Consider the following 24,090-nt stretch of genomic DNA (forward strand, 5'->3'; position numbering starts at 1 on the left):
CCCTGAAAAATCGAGCTTAAATCTATTTTTAACTAACCGACACACAAACAAACACGAGTGCAACAAAACAGATTCATCAAACCAAGAAATACTTATTTTTTTCGGCTCGAAAGTTGAGCATTATTTCAATTCACTTGCCTCGCATGTTTACCAAAAACTTTGTCCGATCTGTAGAAAAACAATTTGCTGATGGCCAAGTGATAAATCATTTTTAATAAGTTCAGAGACAAAATGTTTATATGTATGTAAAGCCAAGTACACTAGTCTGCTTAAGCCAACTAATTTAACTTATTAAAGTAAGTTGTCTAACTCAACTAACTGAATATAATCCCTTTTTTCTTTGCAGGTAAGCAAACTTTGATATGCATCTTCTTTGCGAGTCGCGTAAGTTTATAATTATTTTCAGGCTTAAAATGTTATTTATACACTTGCCCTGTGTTTTATCTTCCATAATCCTTTTGAGTTTTTGCCTTCGTTAGATGATAAATTATTGGAAGGTCTAATGAGAGTTTCCAAGATGTTTCTGTCACCCCTCTTCAAATTATGTTCAAAATAAATCAAAACTCCTTTAAATGGTTTATGTCAACACGATTTTCTAACCCCGGAGAGCAAAAATTTGTCCCTTATTCGCAATTCGTGCTGCTTGATTCGTGTTTAATTTAGCTTATTGCCATGTAATGAAAATTAATTGCGGTCGTAGCAAAAGCATTTTATCGCAGCTTCGTTTCGTCTTCTCTTGGCTTTGATTTTGCTGCTTTTTCGGGCATTAAGAAAATTGTTTGTCCCAAAGTAATGCCACTTTTTCTTGGCCAGCTCCACTCGTTTTCGTGTGGGCGCCAAATACGTGCGGAATATTTACCCAGCAGATTAATTATTTTGCTTATTTTTTTTATTCCGCGTGTAATGGGCGATGTAAATGCTGATAGATATTGTGTGGGCAGACTTTTGCTGGAAAGGGTCTATTGTGGGCGAGACAGCGAAGATATATGGTCTGAATAGCAAACAAAAAATAAAATAACAATTAGCGTGCAAAATGAGATATATGTACATTTAAAGAACTTATTGAACTGCCCTCGCATCCTTCTAAATAGATCCCAATCCTCTGTACAGTACATTTTTCCAGTAATCAAACACTTGTGGCTACTTCTTTTCGAGTTATTTCCATTCTAAACCCACTTTCGCTGACTTCGGTTTTATTTTCAGCCGCTTTTATTGGGCTATTTTCACTCACACCTACCAATCCATTTCCCTTTTTATGGACCATTTCCAGCGAATGCACTTCATCGATGGCCAAGAGGAGGGTGGGGGAAACGGCTTCTGGCTAAAAAGATATAACACTTGCGGTCTTACGACCTTTCCTAGTAACCCAGAACAGACATTCGTTTTACGACCCACATACTAAAATTTTAATTACCCAAACGGGTTGACCAAGTCATCTATACATACCACGTTTATTTGCATCCCTGCAATATACCATTTACCATATTATATATCTTGTTATTCAACACTGAGTCATAAGGGATCACATAAACATTTGGCCAAGATTTGTTTGGTGCGTCCAAAAAAATGGCGCATTTCCTTATTGCATATTTACTGATACATTTTTTATTTTGTGTTTATTCTTGTTATTTTTTTGAGTTTTTAATTTTCTTGTATTTATGTTCTGCGCTTTTTTTCGGCGCGTGCGACTCAAATGCAAATATTTGCCGATGAGGCAGTTCACTTGGCTTTGCGTACATTAGTCATAGAACCAAAGGTTCGTTGGCCTCACTGCACAGATATTTATATTGTATATATATCATTTTGATATTTAGAGTTGTAAAGTCCGTTAGTCGAATATTTGTTTGCTCCACATAAAATGGCACTCTGAAACACGCGTTTTTTTCCTCTTTTGTATTTATTCCGAATTAACGAGAAACATTTTCTTTATAAATAGCAAAGACCTTTGGTTGACTTCGACTTCTGGTTGGCCCCTGCGATAATCTCCATTCCCTTCAAAACCCCCTTGGGTCCACGATCGCGGATCGGAGAGCCAACTGTGCTCTATATAGCGAGCTGATTTCGCGAATATATAATCGAGACTGGTCGAATTTGACGTTGTGGGGAGCGAAAAGGAAAATAATTTGAGGAGCGTGTTTGCAATTAGTGAAATGTTTGTGCAGGTTTGTCGACGGGGGGACAGGGCTCGCAAATCGCTGGCAAAGAATGCAATCCACCAAAATTATGCACCCGAGATTGCAAAATATTCGTAATTTGATAATTTGCAGTCTTAATATTCAGAAATTCTCATTATTAGATACATCATTCAGATTTTCTATGATAATCAATTATTTCATAATTATAAATTAAATGAATACTCTTTTTTTTGCATAGAATATATTTAAGTAATCGATTTAAATAAATTCAAAACGTGTGTCACACCTGATTTTCCATTCTGAAGTGACATGCAATTTCCATGGCAATACACTGTTCATTTGCAGCTTAATTTTCCACTTGGTTTTAGTGCCTGCGCCGCCTCAATTTGCCGTATAATTCAGAAAACTGCCGTTGAATTTTCATGTCTGGTTTTTCCATCATAATGATAACTGTTTGTCAGTGGCAGGGGGAAATTACAGCGGTTGACAGATTTGCATGCGAGTTGCGTTTTGCCAGTTCGCATTGTGTTCCGTGGAAATCTCTTCTGCCGACCGACCTTATAGCTTATGGCTAAATGGGATTTACAGTTGCATTGCTGTTTGGGTCACAGTTCCCATCGCTTTTAATGCCTCTCACGCTTATTTCCGCCCCTCAAACAGTCGCCACTACAGTTTATTATTTGGCTAAATGTTGGCCCGATGGCAGCGATAACATTTAACATGTAGTTGAAGTCGTTTCGTGGCCAATTTGCATAATGGTTAGAAAGAGGTGGGTGGGATTTTGGGTGGCGCTTGGGATTTTTCCTTTGAGATCTGATGTAGGAATCACACAATGTTTGGAATCTGTGAGGTTTTTTCGTGTATTTTTATGGCAGGAGACTTTTACACTTTTACATTTCAGGCTCTTTGTGGTTTTGCGTTAAGCTGTTTTACTTTCAGAATTCATCGTAAAGTAGGGGAAACATTAGGTAACGTAATTTCTTATGGTCAGGTGCAATTTATTTCACTACTTAGTTAGTGAACCCTTTTTTCAACTCCCATATTTAACTTTCAGCCCAACCGATATGAAATAATTCAAATTCGAATCTCATTCGAGTTGTGAGGCGCTTGACAGTTCCTTGACATCTCCATGATGAAGTTACGCCTGCAACCCCTTTTGAGCTCGAGCTTCTGGCTGAATACAACTTCGAGAGTCCTTGCAAACATATACTGCCCATCAATCTGCCCGGCATCTCATTCCAATGCAAAACCACCATGCCCCACTCCCCTCGTTCATCCCTTCACATTCATCTTGGTGAAGTTTTAACATATTTTTGCATTTACGTCACATGGAATTACACTATGCGTGACAACCTTTTATGTGGCTGAAAGTGTGTGTGCCTGACTGCGAGTGTGAGTGTAAGTGAGGTCCTGTGAGCGAACATAACCTCGGCTAACGCAAATGCAGCGATGAAGATGCAAACTTCAACTTCAAAACAGCAGCAGCTTTACAGGGAAAACCAAAACTGCACACGGGAAAAATATTAGAATATAGATTAGAATTATTTTACCAACTATTAAATATTATTCAAAAATATTCGTAACGCGAATTCTTCAGTTGAAGTAATTTCCAAGGTACTTTCCTCATTTTAGATGTTAACTTCTCTTATTGGATTGATCATATGAGTTAGTGGAATGCAACATTAAATGTGCTGTTAGAATCTTATCATATGCAAAGTATCTACTCTAATTTTGGCCAGTGTACTTAGCGGTGACATATTTCCGCTATATCACCGCAGGCCAAGCACAAAGCACCAGCCGGACAACTTTTCATTAAAGAAGAAATGAAAGAGAGGGTCTGTTGCACAATTGAGAATTTGTTATGCAAGTCTTTGCCACTGCAGCTGCCGCAGGCTGAATGCATCATGTTGCATTGCATTGGGGTAGGGCTATGGCATTATATACAGCTTACTATATATATTTGGTACATATGTCCATATGTATGTGTAGCTACAAAGAACTTTTCAACCCTCAAGTGCGAATAATAAATTTGCGAAAAAAAGAAAAAAAAAAACCGAAGAAGGAAAGTAACACCGCTCGGGATCTGTCAAAACTTGTTGCTGTCGCCCGTTCTTCCTTCCTTCTGACTACTTTCTTCGCATTTTCCAGCAATTCTCCTCCGCCCATTGCCGTGGTGAATCGGAAAAAAAGCGAACCTAACGAAGCATAAAATTGCGTAATTTACTGCGCATTTAATTTCGTGTTGCGCTCTGCAAAAGAATAAAACGATACGAAACCAGAACACACCGAGCACAGAAAAGAACAGAAAGCCAGAGAAGCCAGGTAAGAATGGCTGATTCTGATTCGGAATGGGTATCTGTATCTGTATCTGTATCTGAAGCTAAGCTTTCGATTCGCTCGAAGCTTGAGTTCGAAATTATGATGGAGTCGCTGTTCAGACGCTTGTAATTGGATAGGACGACGATAAGGGAGGGGGGCCGTGGGTGTGCTCCCCCATTAGAAAAATAACCAAAAGCATTACAACAAATTACGCACCGGTTTGTTTGCTGGAGAAACGGAACAGTACTCGACTTTTATGGGTAGCAAAAAAAAAAAAGAACTGGCAACGACAATTGTCGAAGCAAATTACGATAAATTGGCTTTCTGAGTGGTTAATCATATTGAAATTGTTACAAGAGTATTCCGAATACAAATATAATATAATAAAAACTAGATACAACTACAAATGAAGATTTTTATTAAAGTGTGCTGCATTCCAATTAAATTTTACGCATAAATATCTGTGACGCCAGCGATACATATCTTTAAGATACTTAAATTAGCTATTGATTTATATATGCATTGTTTAAGCGGAAGCTAAAGAATAATCTGTATCTTAAACCTTAAAACTGGTTGTTTAACGAAGCAATTTAGCATAATAAGATATTTTATAATTCATTAATCATAATTGCCGAATTTCTATAACGACTCGTGATTTGTGGGCAGTTAAGCTTGAAATCCCCATGGCACAGTTATCGATAGCTGAGGAGTGAGGTGACCAGGAACTATCTTCAAGATTGAGATACCTCCTCAGTGCCCTCCCTTTTCCGCCGGCATTGTAATCGCTGATCGACAGCGACGATGGCCTTTGGAACCGGTAGACAAAAGGGCTCACTGCAAACAAAGGACGTCGGGCTAAAAAGCGGAGGTAGCTGCTAAAAAAAAAAAAACAGCAAAAAGCGTAATAAAAAACCTGGAGAGAGAGCACCGTAATAGACCTACAAACCTACAGCTAAAGAGTACAGCAAACGAGGCAGACAACTCGCCTCACCTGAACTTACCTCAGGTAAATCCAGTTTGGAAACAAAAAGCCGCAGCCAACAGCCAGTTTAAAGCTGCCTCGCAGTCGGGCGGTAAAGGGTTAACGGGCGGGGACTAAAGGGTTAAAAGGGGGACGCTCTCTGCATATAAAATAAAAAAAAATAAAAAAAACCAAAAAAGGTAGAATAAAAAATCTCAGCCGGCTCTGTTTGTTTGTACTACAAACGCCCACCCACTTCCCCCCGTTGCTTCTGCCCCAACCCTTTTTTTCTCTCAGTGCTCTCTGTGCGTTGGTGCAGCGCTCTGTAATTAATTTGGCAGCTACACACACACAACCACACACACACATCGCAGGGCAGGGAAAAAGAGAATTTTTAAAACCGGCGCAATATCGAATTACCATTGACGGACAGGCATGTCAGTCCATACAGGGTGTGCTTTTGTGCGAGTTTCTCTCAGTGTATCTCACAAAATTTAAGCTTTTATATATTAATAGAGATAATGAGAACTATGAGTAATTAAGTCCTATCTCTTTTTTCATATTTCATACTAATTTAGAACATAGCTTGAAATGAAAGTTGCTTGGAATTGTGATGTTTTTCCTATAATAGAAATATATATTATTTAATGTTGCCAAGCTTCTATATACTTTGTGAATCATGCTGCTCTCATAATAATAATATATACCTTCATGGTTTTCCCCTTTTTTCTGTAAATCTTGCTCAGTCAGGTGGGCTGTAGATGAACGTGGGCAGTTTTCACCAATCCGATCATAATTAAATTTCAACAACAACGAACACACCGAAAATAAGTATTGATAAGATTTAAGACTTTTCCACAGATCCAGTTGGATGGATAGTGTGTGAAAAGGTCGGTGGGGAATCGAGGGGCGTTGTGTAGCACGGCCCTAGGATTCGAGCTCTGTCCAACTTAATTACTTGCTGGCTGCTCGCTGCTCGGCTTACAAACAAAACAGAAATGGAATGAATTAAAGAGTGAGCTGTGTGGGGAAGGGGAAACGTTGGGGAGAGGGGTTTTGAAGCCGGAGAAGAAATCCATTTAATTAAATTTGCATGAGCACAACAACGCAACACAAATACCAACACAAATGCAAACAACGGAGCGGCAAACCTGCGAATGCAATCTGAGCGACGGCGTCAATGCCAGTTGCTGTCAAACTGTGACAGCCGACTGAGCGGCGAGCGTTGGAAAAGGGTTAAGGATTCGCGGCCAGAAAGAGAATATGGTAATGATGGCCCGGCCCGGCCAGAAAGTTGCAGCAAAAAAATGAAGTGATTTTTATTGCCCACGTCTGACGAGCTGAAAGAACCGGAATTAATTATGCTGCTCGTTTTAAAATGACCGAAATAATTTGACATTTTGAACGTACTTGGCTTGGACTCTTTTTCAAGTTGTTAAATATTTTGAATCTGCTTACTTTTTATTATTCAATTATAAATCTATGACCACATCATCGCAATTTCAATTTCAGAAAGCGAATTGTTCTATATTTGATTTATTTTACCAATAACTTGAATCAATTCACACTTTACTCCTTTTGAGGTACAAAGTTTCAATTGTTAACATCCTTATTTGTAGCCCTTGACTCTTTCTGACTTTCATGTAATTGTTTACAAACCCCAACTCGAGCTGTCCGAGTGAATTCAATTTCAAACGCCGCAATCCACATTCCAGTGCCATCAGAACTCCGTCCAAGCAAATAGAAGACCTGCCACAATATGAAGGCTCTTCAATAACTGGACTTATTGCACCTGCCACAGCCATCAAGTCAAACAACTGTCAGAAACTGTGAAACCAATACGAGATTTTGTTCGTGCCAGTGTGTTTTTGCGGATAAAACCGGAGCTCAACTGATAATGGGAGTACCCACATACCATACCATACCGTACCATCTCATCCTCCGCCATTCTCGCCTACCATTATCGGTCAGCAAGGCAAACAGACACAGCAGGAAGTCGCATGAGCGGAAAATTGGAAAAACTCTGGAAAAATACTGAGCGCAGGATAGGCGAAAAAAATACATATGTATATATGTATATCTGAAAAAAAACGTGGAAAGGAAGAGAAAAAAGGGAATAAAATGCTTGCTGACTGGCAACGTAAAGTGAAAAGCATACAAAACGCCGGGCAATTGCGGTGGGCGGAGGATATACGAGTATAGGGGGCGTGGCTGGCATATAGAGTGAAATGTTAGACAAAGTGGCAGCACACACACACACACACACAACGACCTGCATGCAAATCAGTTTTTGCCGCTGTAAACTTATACTTTTGTGCAAACAACAAACGAAGGCAACGTCAGAGTTGCCAGAGTTTGTCACATGAAGACGCACAATTACACGAGGGGGCTTAAAAGGATATGCCATGGCTCCCATGTGGGGCCCGAGGAGATGGGCTGGAAAAGGGCGGCGCGGGGGCTTGCCTCGTGGAACAATTGCAGCCGTCGCCGTCGTGGAAACTGTGACAATGTTCAGTCGTGTGTGTAAACAATTGTAATCCGGTAGAAAAATCACAAGCACCCCATCAGCCAAGGGACAAAAAAACACACGAGCTCAAATCCGCCCATTCCCAAGTCCAGATTTAGGTCCTGAACTAGGACTATGACTAGGCCTATCTATGAGCGGAAATGTAGTGGAATGCCAGACAGCCAGACGGGCAAAGTAGCTTTAATGATTGGGTCAAACACAGCGAATAGAGTAACACGATATAGATTCAATCTATCAGATACTTTGTAAAGGTGTTTTGCGCGAAATAACTGCATATATATATATTTATATATGTTTCTCTGCAGAATTAACTTTATAACATTGGCAAACTTGGCCCTCCTCAACACATTATTAATATGTATCAAGTCCGATAACATAATGCACCTTGCAACGAAGTGGTTTAATTCCCAACCCTGAACCTTCTACACTTTCATATTAATGCAACCCCTAATCTGGCTTATCTCGCAGCTTTATCAACCCTTTTCCACATGTGCTAATCGCATCTTTCTCCCTCTGATTACAGGTGAGTAATGCACGCGAAACGAAGTAGCACGCAACTGAGGAAATACTCAAATACTCAGACAAAAAGCTAAGAAAGTATCCGAAAAACATCACGGTTACGCTGCAACTAAGTCTACGTAGTTGAAACTCTTGCCTGCGACATGTAAACAAAATGCAAAGTGCGCAAAGCCAGCAACAAAAGTCGAAAAAACAACAGCAGCAACGGCATTGCGAAGGTTAGCTTAATACATTTTATTTACTCATAAATTAAATTTTTGCAGTCTGGCTGAGATTTCATTGAAACGCAGCCAAGACAGCGCGAACAAGGTAGAGGAAATCAACTTGAGAGATTGCTCAAAGATTAAGCACACTTGCACACACACATTCGATTATAAAGTGCGTTCGCAGTAGTAGGACAGCCGAAGGTTTTAATTAAATTATTTGACACTTCATAAGTCAATCAGATATCTGACTTTATGATGTCATGGAATTTAACAACTTGGAATGAATGCACCTTATGATGCAAGAGGAAAGTTTCCAGCACACTTGCATAGTTATAAAAGTGCTAGAAAAGATAGATAGATTCTTTAAAGATAATATTCTGCATAAATTTATCAACACACATTTTTTACCGAAAATTGTTTACTCCACCGCTCCAAACGATTGCATACAAATGCGCTGTTTACACCGAATGGCATCATCTATATGCATATGTCCCATATGTCAGCACGTGCAGCAATGCACTTGACCATTGCCACCATAGAATGCAGTATGCTATCGAAATCTTTGGGATTTAAACCCAAATACGACCGATAGCCAACTGATGTAGCTTCAGTTAAGTAGGACTGTGAGTCAGTTGGGGCTTAAACAGCTGTTTCAGCTGCTTATGAGCTAACCTTACCCACAAAACGTAAACAAGTGCAGCGTGGGGAGAACAACAACAACAGCAAAATGCTAAATCGACTCTGACCCACTGACATTATTTCGCCGACATAGACGGCAAAAAAAAAACAGCAACTGCGAAGAGTGCATTCAGTCGGCAGGTGAAACACTCGAAATGCGAGACTCAGAGCGGGGCATTACAAAAAGTGCCGGAAAGAGAGACTTCTGGTCTATAAGGTCGGTTCGGATGGGGGAAGTATGCATGTGGAGGTGGGGCGCCTATGGAGGAGGAAGGCCGCCGATTGCATAGCCGTTCGGCCGGTCGCTCATTAGATGTTATCATCCATGTTTTTGCCGTAGTTACTGTCTATTGAATCATTCAGTTACAGTTCTGATATAATAGAGCCCCGTTCTGGTTCACTCAGATCAAATAAATTGCCTGCCTGGCAAGTTAAATGGTGATTACTGGCCTGGGGAAATGGGCTTCGAAATGGTAGCAATTTTAGCTATTATAGCGACCATTTGATTGGTATTCTATTAAAACGCTGAATTTGTTTATAACTATGTATTCACATTGATTTTGGAATTTCTCTTAGGTATGCAAAGTAGAATTGTATTCATTGTATTTAGCTTTAAAATAAATCAAATTAAATTAATTAAATTTTATGTACGTTTTTATGAATTAATTTCATTGAAAATTCGTGTGCCAGCATAATTTCATAAACCGTTCAATTTTACAACTATTTTTATTGCACAAATGGGCCTTCGCCTTTCACAAAGTTGTTTAGCAGTGTTATTTTGACGCCGTTCAATGGAAAGTGAAAACTGTCAATGCCTGAATTGGCAATTAGTCAGTGAAAGTGTAGCAGATGGCACGAGTCTTTCGCCGCCCCCTTTCTCGTGGCGCTCTTTGATGGGGCAATTAAAGTGGCTAAACGCATAAGCGAAAGACATAATAAAAAATAAATAAAAAATAATTTAAGTATGTGTCACATAAATCAATGCCAATTAATTGAATCGCTCGATTGAAACTGATTCATTGAGTTGAAAATAAGCATTGAACGAGATAAACTAACAAACTGAATTGCATATAATCTTGAAAAAGGAACACACATTTTTCAAATATTTTTATATCCTAATTGGGCACTTAATTTATATACCGCAACTTTGTTTTCAAGTTCAAAAATATTGTGGAAATAAATTTAAGCTGCTCCCAAGCGAAATAGACTACCAGCCGAAACCTGAATCATACAATTTATCAAATATCAACAAAGTGTATATAGAGAAAAATATATAAAAAATCAGCAAACAGCCGCAGTAATAACAACACCAACAACAACGGCGAGCGGCAATCGAAATACACTTGAACGTGAGTGAAACAAAATTCATGACCCACTTTATAAAACGCTTTTTCTTTCATCCATGACCCACTTTATTATTTGTAGCAATGACTGTAGCCGAGAGCGACCCACAAACAGACTCAGACTGAGAGCATTGTGTCTCTCCGAGCGGAGAGACCCGAACCGAGCGAACATATGTTTTATTCACACCATTCACACAATTAGTTTGCTAAAAATGCAGGCTTACCCACACAGAAGTCTGAAAAACACAGCAGCAACAGCAGCAGCGGCAGCTGAGCAAATGGGGCTTTCGAGGTGTACGAGACGCGGTGGGGATGTCAGCTAGACCAGACTAGACTTAGTTAACTTGGCTTAAACAAGTGCACAGGTCTCTGGTTATGGCGAACAAGGCAGCGCACACAGCTGAGACCAGTCAAGAAAAGCTATGGCGACAAAAAAACAATGAAAGACGAGTTAAACTAAAGCTACATGTGCTCAATTATTTTAGTTAAAATACAATAAAACACTGGATCAGAACTCACAACTTTAAATGCAGGAAAACTACAGATATGTGTCAGTCATGTTGAAAACCTTCGGGAATTCCCAAAATATGATAACCTTACTTCGAAAGTCAACCCGCACATTTGGTTAAGTCAGAATGAATCAGCATTTGTGAGCAAGCTGCCACTTAAATGCCATAGAAACTTCATTCCGCATGCACAAATAAGCCGAAAAAAAATATTTACAAATTGTATTTGTTTTTGAGGGTGATATCAATTTGCAATTGATGTCAAGGATACTGTGCGGTATGCGGAAGTGAATCAAAATGTGAGTCAGGTAAATGAGATAATAAACCAGTTAAGGGGACTCAATAGAAGATATTCCAGGACGAGATCACTTATATGAAATACTCAGTCAATTTTTAAAACAAACTGCATGTTTCAGCCAAAAATTCACTTGCTTGTAGTACTTTTTTTTAACTCAAGTATATTCCTCTTTGAATTCCAAATTCCAAGTTTGAGGCGACAGGCCAAACATCACGTATACCTCCAAAAACCCATAAAAATCAAAACAATTTTTTGAGCTTTGCCCCCGAGCTACGTTTTGCACTTTCTTCGCTTCCCCGGCTTCATGGCATACGTATGTATACGGTGCGTATGAGTGATGCGATTTTGAATTGCACAGCACACTCTCCATAACAATCATCATCACGTGAGTCGTGACTCAATTTGTCTAAGCTCTCGCATAGGTGTAAACAAAAGCTTCGAAAACGCTGAAGCCAAGATCCAAAACTCTGGCTGACATAATGATCAACATTAAATGTAATGAGTAATTTGTTTTCTCCGTATATATAGTCTGCATTTTGTTGGCCAACACATTCGAGAGCTGTGATTCATGTGAAATGGAACGACCTTGCCAGTGGGCTTATGTCTCCTCCATTGGTATGCAAATTCATCATCAATGAGTTTGAATGGAGAGGAAGGGAGCAATCGTTGCCAGAACTTTCGGGAATCATTGCTGCTGACAGGTTGTTATATGAATTCAGTGAAATTTTATTGACAGCGGTGATAAAACGCATTTATTTCACCATTACGTAAATTATTGAGTCAATTCGGTTTGTCTTATTTTGTTAAAAAAACACAATTAAGTGATACAATACAATGTATCCTTAAGTTCATTAAGTATGGAAATGTATAAAAATAGTTCTTAAATGTTTTGCTTTTCCCAAACGAAATAAATACATATGTATGTAGAAATTTCTCCCCGATAAATTGCCGCAAATTCACTTTGCAGTCAGCCGACCCATTAAAATCTGTATTATCCCAACCACTCAATTTTCCCGATGATCAAACAAATGCCGTTCATTGTCATTTCAAGGCACATTGTTTGTTTTCTTTTGGGGCGAAAGTATTGTGTCTTTCTGTCTCTTTTGGCCACCCTCTCACACAGTGAGTTTTTGCATATATTTGGCTGTTTGTCTATAAATACGATGTGTCTCCCCCAGCTCATGACGATAAAATGGCGAAAATAGCAAAACACAGAGGCAGATTGAAAGCCCAAGCGGCAAAGTGCAAATTGATAAGCCCAACAAGAGCGAAAAAAAAAATAAAAACAAAAAAATAAAAGAGGAACTGAAAAAAGCAACGCAAACAGCGCGAATAAGTCAACTGACTTACTGCATTAATTGTAATTTCATTAATTTACGCTACTCGCCACTCTGTTTCGCTCTTTTCTGGCTGCCTTAATTAAGCGCGTCAATCATACGCCCTGTGTGGCAGGCGAGCGGCAGCGATAGAGCATTGGATGGGAATGCGACCGATGTGGATGATTATGATCATAGCGGGCTGCCACATTTAAGTGTCGCCCTGTCAAAATAGCCAACAGCGAACAGAAGCAGCAGCAGCGCAAAGAATTCGCACAATTATATCGCTCGAAGCGGCGAGAGAAAGGGGACAGGGTATCTGGTAAGCGGTACGTCAGTCATTTTGGCACATAACAGCTCACCCACATTCTTGTATACCCTCACACAGGTAGTTTAAACTTGTGCAAATCAACGAGGAATTAAGTAATTCCCTAAAAAATAAAATATTACTAATCCGCTAGTCTGCTTATCTTAAATAATATACAATAATTCAAGTTGTTGATATACTCATTTTTATTGTTCTTTTACTATCTTTTCAAAACTTTTAACAATGATAAGAAACAGTAGCCAAATGTTGATCAGTTTTAAGAATATGTTTTAAAGTAATATATTTTAGCTATATTTTTTCGTAGTAGATAAAGTTTCGTAGCTACAGTAGCTACCTTATTATGCCCGTGTTTTCCCTATTTTTTCGTTCTCTGCGCTGATTACATCTCCCCATCATGTCCAGTTGCCTGTAATTATTTGGTTGCAGTTCTCAGTTCTTGCCCGCTCCCCAATCTCTGGGGTTCTCTTCATTATGCATATAATGTAATTAAAAAAAGTGGAGGAATAAGAAGCAGTTACTGCACCACCGGGTGGTCCTCAATTTGGACTGAAGGTTTCACGCTCAACTGGTTGGGTGAGTCTCAGTGGCAAATGAGGTCCATGAAAAGGGGGATACAGATACATAGTTTGCTGCAATCGGATTGATGAGCTCGCTTGTTTTTTGATTAAACATATTTCCGACAATTCCATATATTCGTTTCCTGGCCCAACGGTTCGTCAAGCGACACACAGATTGGCAAAAGTGTAATTTATTCCGCATTTTAAGAGAGTAAAACAAACAATTGATCATTTAGCCAAATGAAAACTGACATGAAAGAGCCCAAATAAAAATGTTGAATGCGGAGGGGACACGACACCAGGGCAACAACAAGAGTAATGGCCATGATGACCAGTTCAAGTCCGGGTTCTAAGCCAGCTGACAACATTAATTTGACTCACGTTGCGTTGGTAACCCAAGGACCACCTCCCATCTCCGAAATACTTGCTAAAATTCCGGCTAACAAATGATTAAGTTTGTGCGGGAAACAAGTAACACATCTCAATATCTTTTGAATTGGCTACCATTGTGCAAACTGAAGACGTCACATTCCACCGGAAAATAGTAATTTTTTGGGAAAAGCCAATGGAATGCTATCCGTGGAAATAGTTGAGATTGTAAAGTGAAACCGCAACATTCACTTGTTAAATTGTTGTGACAACTTACGTTTTAATAGAAATAATAATGAAATAAGTGTAAAATCTCATATATTATCATATTTAATATATATATTAATAATATATATTTTATATTAATAATAGCATTTCTTTAATAATAATATAATAGTAAAATAGTATATTTAATATAAATATGATATTACTTTAAAGTAATCATATACTAATTTTTGTCGGTGCTTCTGGCGCTGCTCAAATGCAAATTAATTGGGCAATAAAGAGTAATTTAGGCAGCACATTACCCAAAGTAATTCAAGTTAAATATATAGAAATAGAAACACAGGGGCCTAGGAAATTTTACATTCTGATAAGAATTCGAGGCCGAACCACAAAAACCAAGTCTATGACCAAAGACAAGGTCATATACAAATGGTTTGCTCGTACTTAAAAAAATGTTTTGATAAAACATTTGATATGGTTGTAAAGAAAGGTATAATATTATATTTATTTTTAAATCTATAGCACGTATCTGAAATATTCTACTGCGTTCTTTCAAACAATTTCATTGCTAATTTCAACTTTGACCTCTTCTTTGCAGGCTTAGCCCAAGTGACTTACCAGATCATTGGGCCTCAGGTACATCAAATCCATCGACCTCGACCAGCAGCAGCAGCAGCAGCATTAGCGCCAGCGGCAGCAACAACAGCGGCAACCACAACAACAAGTACAACAGCGGCAACATATCGGTCTGCAACCTGCCGCGCTCATCGCCGGCCGCTGCAACAGCAGCCGTTACACTATCGTCGGCCGCCGGCGGTATTGGCAGCAACTTGTTGAGCGGCTTGCATCACGGTCTGGCGCCCGGTACGCATCCACTGCAGCGCGCGACGGCAGCCAGCGGAGGCGGAGCTGGTGCTGGGGGCGTGGCAGGCGCCTCAACAGCAGCGGCACTTACACTCCAGCAACATCAGCATCAGCAGCAGCAACAACAGCAGCAGCAAGCGCAACAGCAGCATCAGCACCAGCATCAGCATCAGCAGCAGGCGCAACAGCAGCAATTGGCCTACCAGCACCAGCAACTGCAGCAGCAGATCATCTCGCATCGTTCCATACAAAACAAGGCGGCGGCCACCGCTGCCGCACAAACGGCAAATCTTGCTGCTGCCCTGCAGCGATCGGCTGCCATTATGAATGCGGTGGCATCGCCGATCTCAGCCAACTCTGCCAACTCAGCGACGTCCGGCCGAAAGATACGGCGCAAGACGGATTCAAAGGTCAATCTGGTAAGTTTCGGCCGGGGAAGTACCTGCTAACGCAAATCATTAAGTTTCTCTCTTAACGAGAAAGGAATTTCGAACACCCTATAAACCTATAAATAGACATGCGAATATTAAGTATACGCCACATGGACATTCCTATGCTGGTTCCAAGGCATATGTTTTGCTGCTCAACTAAAATATAATTTAATGATTTATCTAAGCACTAATTAACATCTAAAGGATGTATGTATTTATGTTAGGAAATAAATATTTGTGTCTTTATCATTTTATCACTCCAATGCAAAATGAAATGAAAAGATTATTAATATTTATAAAACCTTTTTATAAAGATAATATGCAAAAACATGCAAAATTGGCCATAAACTATGCTTAATTGAGGGCTCAGACTTTCATAAGTATTCATATCTTAAGTGGTACACATTTATTAACAACATTGTGCTCTTTGCAGCCCCAATCACAGATCAACAAATGCAACAATGAGAAGCGACGTCGCGAGGCGGAGAATGGCTATATCGAGCAGCTGTCGGAGATATTGACGCTGAACAAGCGTGGAGATATGACCTCAACGAAACCGGACAAGGCGGCTATACTAAACCAAGTGGTTCGAACGGTATGAAATCTATTGATACGTGCGTACATTTGTTTATCCACTCGCCCCCCCACGCATACAAGTTAATTACCGACAAGACTCCAATGCATAAGCTCATCAAACGAAACTAATAAAGCCCGAAACGCGACCAACTGCAAAAAAAAAAAGCAATACAAGTTGTTATAACACCCTGGGAATGACTGACTTGGTGGACTTGGCCAGTCGATTCCACTGGTCTGTCCGGAATACCAAATGATCAATTACAGCGCAAAAACACAGCCCAGTGAAATTCCCCAATGTAATTTCCATGCAGTTTCCCCGCAGCTCCAGCTTCGTCTTCGTTCTTTTTGATATTTTTCGTACAGAGAGAGAAAATGGGTGATATTTTTACCACTTTGATTACCACATTATAAATGTTTATCTCAAAACAAAATATTAACTATGAGTACTTTATAAATAGGTTATCATAAGAATTTTGTAATTTTCTTCAAGATCATATCACAAACTTTCTTCCAACTCACGTGAGTTTTCTCTCTGTGTATTCGAAAACGCGTTCCAATTAAAAAGCAATTAAAAGCTCAGCCGAAAAAGAGCTTAAAAGAATTTCGCGAAAGGGAATACGAGAGGTGCAGAAGCGGCTATGAAGAGTTGGCTGACGTAATTTGGCCCCCGTCGCAACACGATTTAATTAATATTTTTATTTAATTTACATAAATTTATTTATGTTTCAATGGCCCGACCCGACTTTATGTTGTTTTAGGCATTATTATTGTTGTTGCCGTATTTCTTTTATTGGTTTCAGGTAGCCTAGGCACTTTATTATGCAAATTATTTTCGAGCCAAGCGCCACGCTTTGCCGAACATCCAAAAAACCGACAAAACCCAAAACCAAAAAAAAAAACAAACAAAAAGTGGAAAAAGACACAAACCAACAAATGGCTTTTTAAATGAAACGCGGCACACAGCCAACGCCAAAATACATAATTTTATTTTGTAATCCGTGCGGGCAAAAACAAAACAAGTCGTCGGGCAGTGAAATGCAATTAAAGGGTACAACAAGCTCACACATGAGTTCCGCACATAATAAACAAATTGAATTAAACGCGTTCGTGTCATGTTGGTTTTTCCCTAATGAGAAAAGCCAACGAAGGGATCGAACCGAGACAATTTTCAGCGCTAATCCAATTGCTGGACCCCTCATGACATATTATTATTCACTTGGCAAAACACAACTCGATTAGCTGGCTGACATGGAAAAAGATATGGTGTGGAAAAAAGATACATCCCGATTGGAAAGGCCCCGGCGAGATTCGAACTCACGATCTCCTGTTTACTAGACAGGCGCTTTAACCAACTAAGCCACGGCGCCACTTGCCTTCCCGCGTTCTATAAATTCTATTTGGCTTGCTCGCATCGCAACACCTCTACACTATCAACTGATTGGCTGATTAGGTTCGACGAGGTGTGTGTGGTGTTTATTTTTAGCCCCCTTCATTCAAAGTAGCAATACTAAATGTTCACTCTAATATGGAAAAATTTAGTGGACTAAATATTCGATACTTATATTCATAAGCTATCGAGCTCGATTTATATAAAGGTCCTTAAAGGACACACTAATGAAAATATAGATTAGTTTCTTTAAAAATATATAACATCTGTCTTCAAATACTTGAGCTGTAGAAAAACAGGGAAAATTAAAAACAAGCCGTACATAGATCAGCAAAATCCTTAGAATTATAATTTAAACTACACTGCTCCGATTAGTATGCTACGAAATATTTATAAATACGATTAAGATCTAATAATACAAAATGCAAAAAAAGATTGATTAAGTCATTTTGCTTAACACCACACACCCTTGAGTATTCAGAACCCAAAAGTATCTCAAAAACTGCCATTCGCCTCAATTAATTTGAATCGGAGCTTTTTATCCCTCGATCGCGGAGATACGGGTGTTGACAAACCCCTTTTGCGTTGCACAGCTGCCTACTTTTATCTAACGCTCGCATTTTACCTGATTTGATCATTTTGGCAGAGTCTATGGGTCACAGCGCGCCAAAAATGAAGCATAAGACGTTTGCGAAAGGGGAGGGGTGGCAAAGAGATAAAGCCAGACACGTTTTGGACATTTTCACGACTGCACGCGCCCCAGGCTTTGTTGTTTCTTTTTTGCAACGGCTACCGTTGCTCTCATTGTTGTTGTTATTCTGATGTTTACTTAATCATTTGACTGATATTTTTCGGAGTGCCTTCACCCCGATATTCGTGCTTTTCCTGGTCAAGCTTCCCTTCCTTCCAATTCCAATTCCAAACAACAAAAGCTCGCTCTCCATTTTTTGGGAGATCAACGAACTGCTTTGAAATGCTTTTGCACCGATGACGTATCGGCTATTTGCAATTTCACATAGTTGCGATTGCGTTTCGTTCTATATCGTTCTAAATTGTTGTTGCTGCCCCCACATACACACACACATACGCCCGCACAAAACAGGTGCACAATGTGATAACACACACACACAAACTCTGCCGCCATGCAAGCCGGTAAACAAAACTGGAAAGAGAGAGTGCCAGAGAGCAAAGCTTCCTTTTTTTGGCAAAGAGCGCGAAGAAGCTTCGTGTTGCCATTGTTGTTCGTCTTCGTGTGGTTGTTGGTGTTGCTGTCGTTGTGCGTTTTTTAACACAATTGCATTCAAAAAATGTGTGCTTAGTATTTCGGCAACTTTGTGACTGCGCGAACGTTCTGTGTTCTCTGCTTTTCATTATTTCTGAGATTTTTCGTAAGTTTCTGGCCCGAATTGAGTCACACATTTAGAGCCTAGACTGCGATAAGACCCGAAAAAATATTAAACAAAAAACGCAAATAAGGGGAGACACGAGAAACCAAAACAAAAGTGAAATGCCATTGACATTTGTCCATGCGAAGTTGAAGTTGACTGACCTTGAATTCCCATGTGTGAGAGCGAAACTGTTTCAAGAGAGCCAGTGAGAGCATGGGGAGCCACTGGAAAGTGGGTGGCAGTGGGAGGCGTGCTGTGGAAATCCTAAGGAAAACGAAATCCTAACCATAACAATAATATTTGAATATGACGAGCGCTTTTCGCGTATTTTTTCGCAAATGTCAATGACTTTATTTTCAAACGTGCGCGTAAAAATAACACAAACATAGAACCCTTGCACACACACGCCTTCGATAAAATGCCGTTTATTGCACTTCCATTGTGTCAATACAATGATATTACACATATAATAATATTCCCGAGTTTCCCTACTCTCTGCCATACTCACTACTACTCCACACAAAGTGTGCCGATCTTTGTGCTATAATTATTATTATTATTACTGGCTGTGTGTCATATTATGCATGAGTTTTTGCTCGGTATGCTTCCGCATCATCGCCAAATAAATAATGCCCGCGTTTTAAATGTCGCCGATAAAGTGGGCGCGATATGAATGAAGTTTTTATATTCGAATATGTATCTCACAGATGCGATCTGAGCAGATGATGTGTCTTTATGAGGCTCGAGGCAAAGTAGAATTTAAGATGAATATTTCCAGTCGGGAGGCATATTCCCATTGCATTTGATTTTGTCAAGTAAATTATATTTTCATAAGATCTATTTTTAATATTTAAACATTTTTTATGTATGTCCCATATTTAAATGTATCTAAAGCTCTAATATTTACCACAATACCCCATTTCTTTCAGTATCGTGAGATTTGTGACAAGGGCCAAAACCGTGATATATCCTCAACGTCGACGAACAACAACAACTCCACGACAACGACCAACAACAACACGAATAGCAACAATAACAACAACACCAGCAAATCGCAAGCAACCTCAACACGCTGCAGCCGCTGTGCCACGGACAACTGCTCAATCCATCCGGTACAACAGGGCGAGGTCTCGTCGACGGAACCACCTCTTCCAGAGCCATCACTCCTGCTCGGCCAGGTGCCAGAGATATCGGCGTACTTTGAGGCACTCGAGCACTACATCAGCGGCGTCGGCTGGGTCCTGCTGCAGGTGAACGCCAACGGCATCATTGAGTCCTGCACGCAGAACATCCGCGACCTGATCGGCTATGAGAAGCAGGAGCTGTACCACCAGCCGCTCTACATGTACCTCTATTCGGGGGATCACGCCAAGCTAGAGCCGATCATCAACACAATGTACAACAATCCGAATGGCGGAACTAGCAATTCCGGCAATAACTCTGGTCCAGGTGGCAGTTCTGCTGGCACCTCAGCGGGCGTGTGGGGCGATCTCGAGGAGCTGAACAACGGCAATGCCTCACAGGGCTCCAATTCCAGCGGAGCGGGCGGCCTAGGCGGAGCAGGTGGCGCTGCGGCCGGCAAGAAGCGCAGCATCTCCACCAAGGTGCGCATGCTAGTCAAAGACACGCGCACTTCCACTCAAACGTCGTCAAACTGCGAGGAGAAGCCACTGAGGCAGTCCGGCCATCAGGACAAGTACGAGGAGGTGGTCCTTATAGCGGCACCAGTCAAGGGTGAGTACTAAAACACAAATAAGCCGGTTGAAACACCCTATAAACCATATTATTTTCAGACGATGCCGATGCCAGCAGCTCGGTGCTGTGCCTGATCACACGACCGGAGGATGAGTCGCCCTTGGAGATCAACATTCAGCAGCACGTGCAGCAGCAGCCGATCGAGCAGATGACCTTCAAGCTGGACATCCACGGCAAAATACTCACTCTCGATCCCACGGCACTGCGGGAGCCGTTCAAGCAGCACCTGCAGACGTGGGTGGGACGCCTGTGGCAGGACCTGTGTCACCCACACGACCTATCCACTCTCAAGTCGCACCTCCGCGACATACAGGACTCGGCCAGCGCCAATTCGCCGGGTGCTGGGGCAGGTACCAGTGTGGTATCGCGACCGTTCCGTCTAAGATTAGGAGCACCGGATGTATACGTGCATGTGAAGGCAAACTCGAGACTGTTCCTCAACCAGACGCCTGGTGAGGGCGACTTTATAATGTCCGTGCAGACGCTGCTCAACTCGGAGAACGACATGAACAGCAATAACACTGGAGCGGGCAGTGGAGGACTGGGCTTGGGTCAACTATGCGCCATGGCACCGAGTCCCTCACTTGCCAGCTCACTGCTCAGCAGCCTTTCCATGGATGGTCTGCACGGAGGAACCGGTTCGGGATCCTCGTCTTCGCCAGCGGCCTCTGGCATGTTGCCCACCCATCTGCTGGGCGGACTCGTGGGCGGCGGTCAACAGGGCGGCGGTGGCAACAGCACGCAGACCACAAGCGTGGGCGGACCGCTGATGAGTAGCGCGATTATCAACGGCACCGGACTGCAGCAGCAACAACAGCAGCAGCAGCGATCCGGCGCCAGCTCATCGGCCAGCTCCTCCGCGAATGCGCTGGTTAACGCGTTTACCGCTTCGCCAGCGGCAGCGGAGCACAGCTTCTACGGAAGCGATACCTTCGAATTCGACATTGCAGCACATTCCTCCTCATTCGAACTGGATCCCAGCGGCGGTGTGGGAGCCTGGACGGATTCGCGTCCCAACTCGCGAGCCTCTGTGGCCACGCCCGTTAGCACGCCGCGCCCTCCGTCTGGACACGGATTTAGTCCGGCTGTTTGCGCTTCTCCGGCCACGCCCTATCAGCTCTCCTCGCACTCCGCCGCCAGCCTGCCCTCGCCGCAGTCAAATGCCAGTGCTGGCGGAGGCAACTACGGTGGCTTCAACTTCCACTCCTTCGATTCAAGCGATGTAAAGCCCGAGAAGGATGTCCAGCAACAACAAAACCAGCAGCAGTCAAACAACAATAGCAGCAGTAGCAACCCACTATTGGGCGGCGGTTTGCCGAATGGAGTGGGTGGAATGCTGCTTTCCCAGCAGCAGCAGCAGCAACAGCAGACACCACCGCAACAGCAGCAGCAGCAACAGGAATCCTCAGAGCGATTGCGCCATTTGCTGACCAAGTCACAGAGCATGGCCGGCGGTCTGGGAGGACTGGGCGATGATGAGAAGGTGAGTCCCAATGTAAGATTTAGGTCAATAACTTGGACTTGGCTAAAACAGGTTTTGCACATGAAATTTGCGGATCTATACTAATGCAAGTATAATTATTTAACAGTACTTCAAGCCAGAGGGCAGCGAGGAGGAGAAGCACACCAGCGGTGGCTTCAAGATGGGTGGCCAGACCGGAGGGATGGGAATGTTTGGACCCATGGGATCGATGGGGCGTGGTGTCGGCAACTCAAGTATGCTGCACAAGGCAGGCAATTCCCAGAACCCCATGCTGCTCAAGGTATGATTCTAATATTGCGAAATCGAGCACCTTTAAAGTTACATATTTACTTGCAGCTACTCAACGAGAAGTCCGAGGACGATGATGGCAACGGATCGGGTGGTGGGCCAGGTTCTATGAACAACTCCCGGCAGAGCGAGCTGATGCGCCAGCTGAAGAATCCGGATGGTGGCAGCCATGGCATGCACCGTAACAGTGCCAGCGGCAACATGAGCACCGAGGATCTAAAAGCCATGCTCAAAATCCAAAGCGATCCATCGCTGAACAGAAAGCGATCGCTAAATGAGCCCGATGATGATCCCTCTGCCAAACGGTCGGAGGACAAGCCCAGCAAATTGTGCACGCAGAACAAGATGTTGGCCAAGCTACTGCAGAATCCGCCAAAGATACCCAAAGCACCCAATCCCGAGCAGCCACTGCAAGTGAAGACGCTGCCGGACATCACCAGCTCCACGGTGAGCAGCACGCTAGCCGCTCCGGGTAACCTCATTAGCGCTGGCAGCACGGGACCCAAAGCGGCAGCCAATCGCAACCGAAAGCAGCAGCAACAGCAGCAGCAGCAACAACAACAGCAGCAGCAGCAACAGGTCGCCGGCATTCCTTCCCAGCAGCAACAACAGCAGCCAAACGATGTCTACCTCAGTCAGCAGCAGCAACAGCAACTCCAGCCGCCGCAGCTGGCCTTCCAGCACCAGCAACTGGCGACCACAGCAACTACCTCAATTACCACAGCGGCCTCCACTTCGGCTGCAGCTGCGGCAGCGGCGGCCATTCTGGGCGAAGGCGACTCGGAGCTGTCCAAGTTGCTGGACAGCGTAATGGAGTATTATCCAGATGATACTCCCATCGTGACCAATGCCCCATCCGAGGCCTCGGCAATCAACGACATTCAAAAGTCGCTGATGCTAGACGTGGAGTCGGCGGCCTTTGGAAACGATCTAAACCAGCAGCTTATGATGAGCCAGCAGCAACAGCATCAGCAACAACAGCAGCAGCAACAGCTGCTGGCGTTGCAGCTTGCCCAGCAGCAGCAGCAACAGCGACAGCAGCATCTGCAGCAGCCCCCTGCCTATCCGGGAATGCTCAACATGCAACAGCAGCAACACCAACAGCAACAACAGCAAAATCAGCAACACATCATGCAGCGTCTGGAAGCCATGCGGAATCAGGGCAACCAGGGTTTCCAGCGACCTCCACCCATGTATCCCGCCCGCGGTCGTGGACCCATGAATGCGGTGGCCACTCCGGGAGGCGTCGTGTTGCCTGCCCAACAGCAACTGCGGAACATGCGGCAACAGCACTTGGCAGCCGCACAGCAGAAGGAGCGTTTATTGCAGCAACAGCAAAAGCAGCAATTGCTCGTTCCTGAGAATGCGAGTGAGTATTGGGGAATGTTAAAGCTCTAATTTACAATTTACAAATAATCGTATTGTGTCTAATATCTTAGCTGGCATGAATGCGGGCTTGAACAACATTGGCTCGCTTCTCAACACGACGGGAGCTCCAAATGTGTCCCTATCCCGCACGAATCTGCCCTCAGATGCCCAGCTCAGTCCAAACTTTGCTCAGACCCTGATGCAGCAGCAGCTCAGTCCCGGTCGTAGCGCGCCCTACAGCCCGCAGCCCAACCAAGGTATGC

The 24,090-nt window shown here is 42.5% G+C and overlaps 1 protein-coding gene and 1 non-coding gene across 4 annotated transcripts in view; one reads left to right on the forward strand and one right to left on the reverse strand.

The window, feature by feature from the left end:
• Nucleotides 1-24,090, forward strand: part of LOC117147334 (neurogenic protein mastermind) — a 68,372-nt gene that overhangs the window by 37,250 nt on the left and 7,032 nt on the right. For all 3 annotated transcript variants that reach the window (XM_033314199.1, XM_033314192.1, XM_033314208.1), the window contains exons 3-9: nucleotides 14,886-15,570; nucleotides 16,016-16,177; nucleotides 19,863-20,667; nucleotides 20,727-22,171; nucleotides 22,278-22,451; nucleotides 22,508-23,828; nucleotides 23,899-24,084. In XM_033314199.1, the coding sequence (XP_033170090.1) occupies nucleotides 14,886-15,570; nucleotides 16,016-16,177; nucleotides 19,863-20,667; nucleotides 20,727-22,171; nucleotides 22,278-22,451; nucleotides 22,508-23,828; nucleotides 23,899-24,084 (4,778 nt within the window). The remainder of the gene's footprint in view (nucleotides 1-14,885; nucleotides 15,571-16,015; nucleotides 16,178-19,862; nucleotides 20,668-20,726; nucleotides 22,172-22,277; nucleotides 22,452-22,507; nucleotides 23,829-23,898; nucleotides 24,085-24,090) is intronic.
• Trnat-agu lies at nucleotides 17,452-17,525 on the reverse strand. Its single transcript has one exon. It is a non-coding gene; the product is annotated as a tRNA-Thr (tRNA).

Source organism: Drosophila mauritiana, chromosome 2L (assembly GCF_004382145.1).
Source record: "Drosophila mauritiana strain mau12 chromosome 2L, ASM438214v1, whole genome shotgun sequence".
Lineage (NCBI taxonomy): Eukaryota > Metazoa > Arthropoda > Insecta > Diptera > Drosophilidae > Drosophila > Drosophila mauritiana.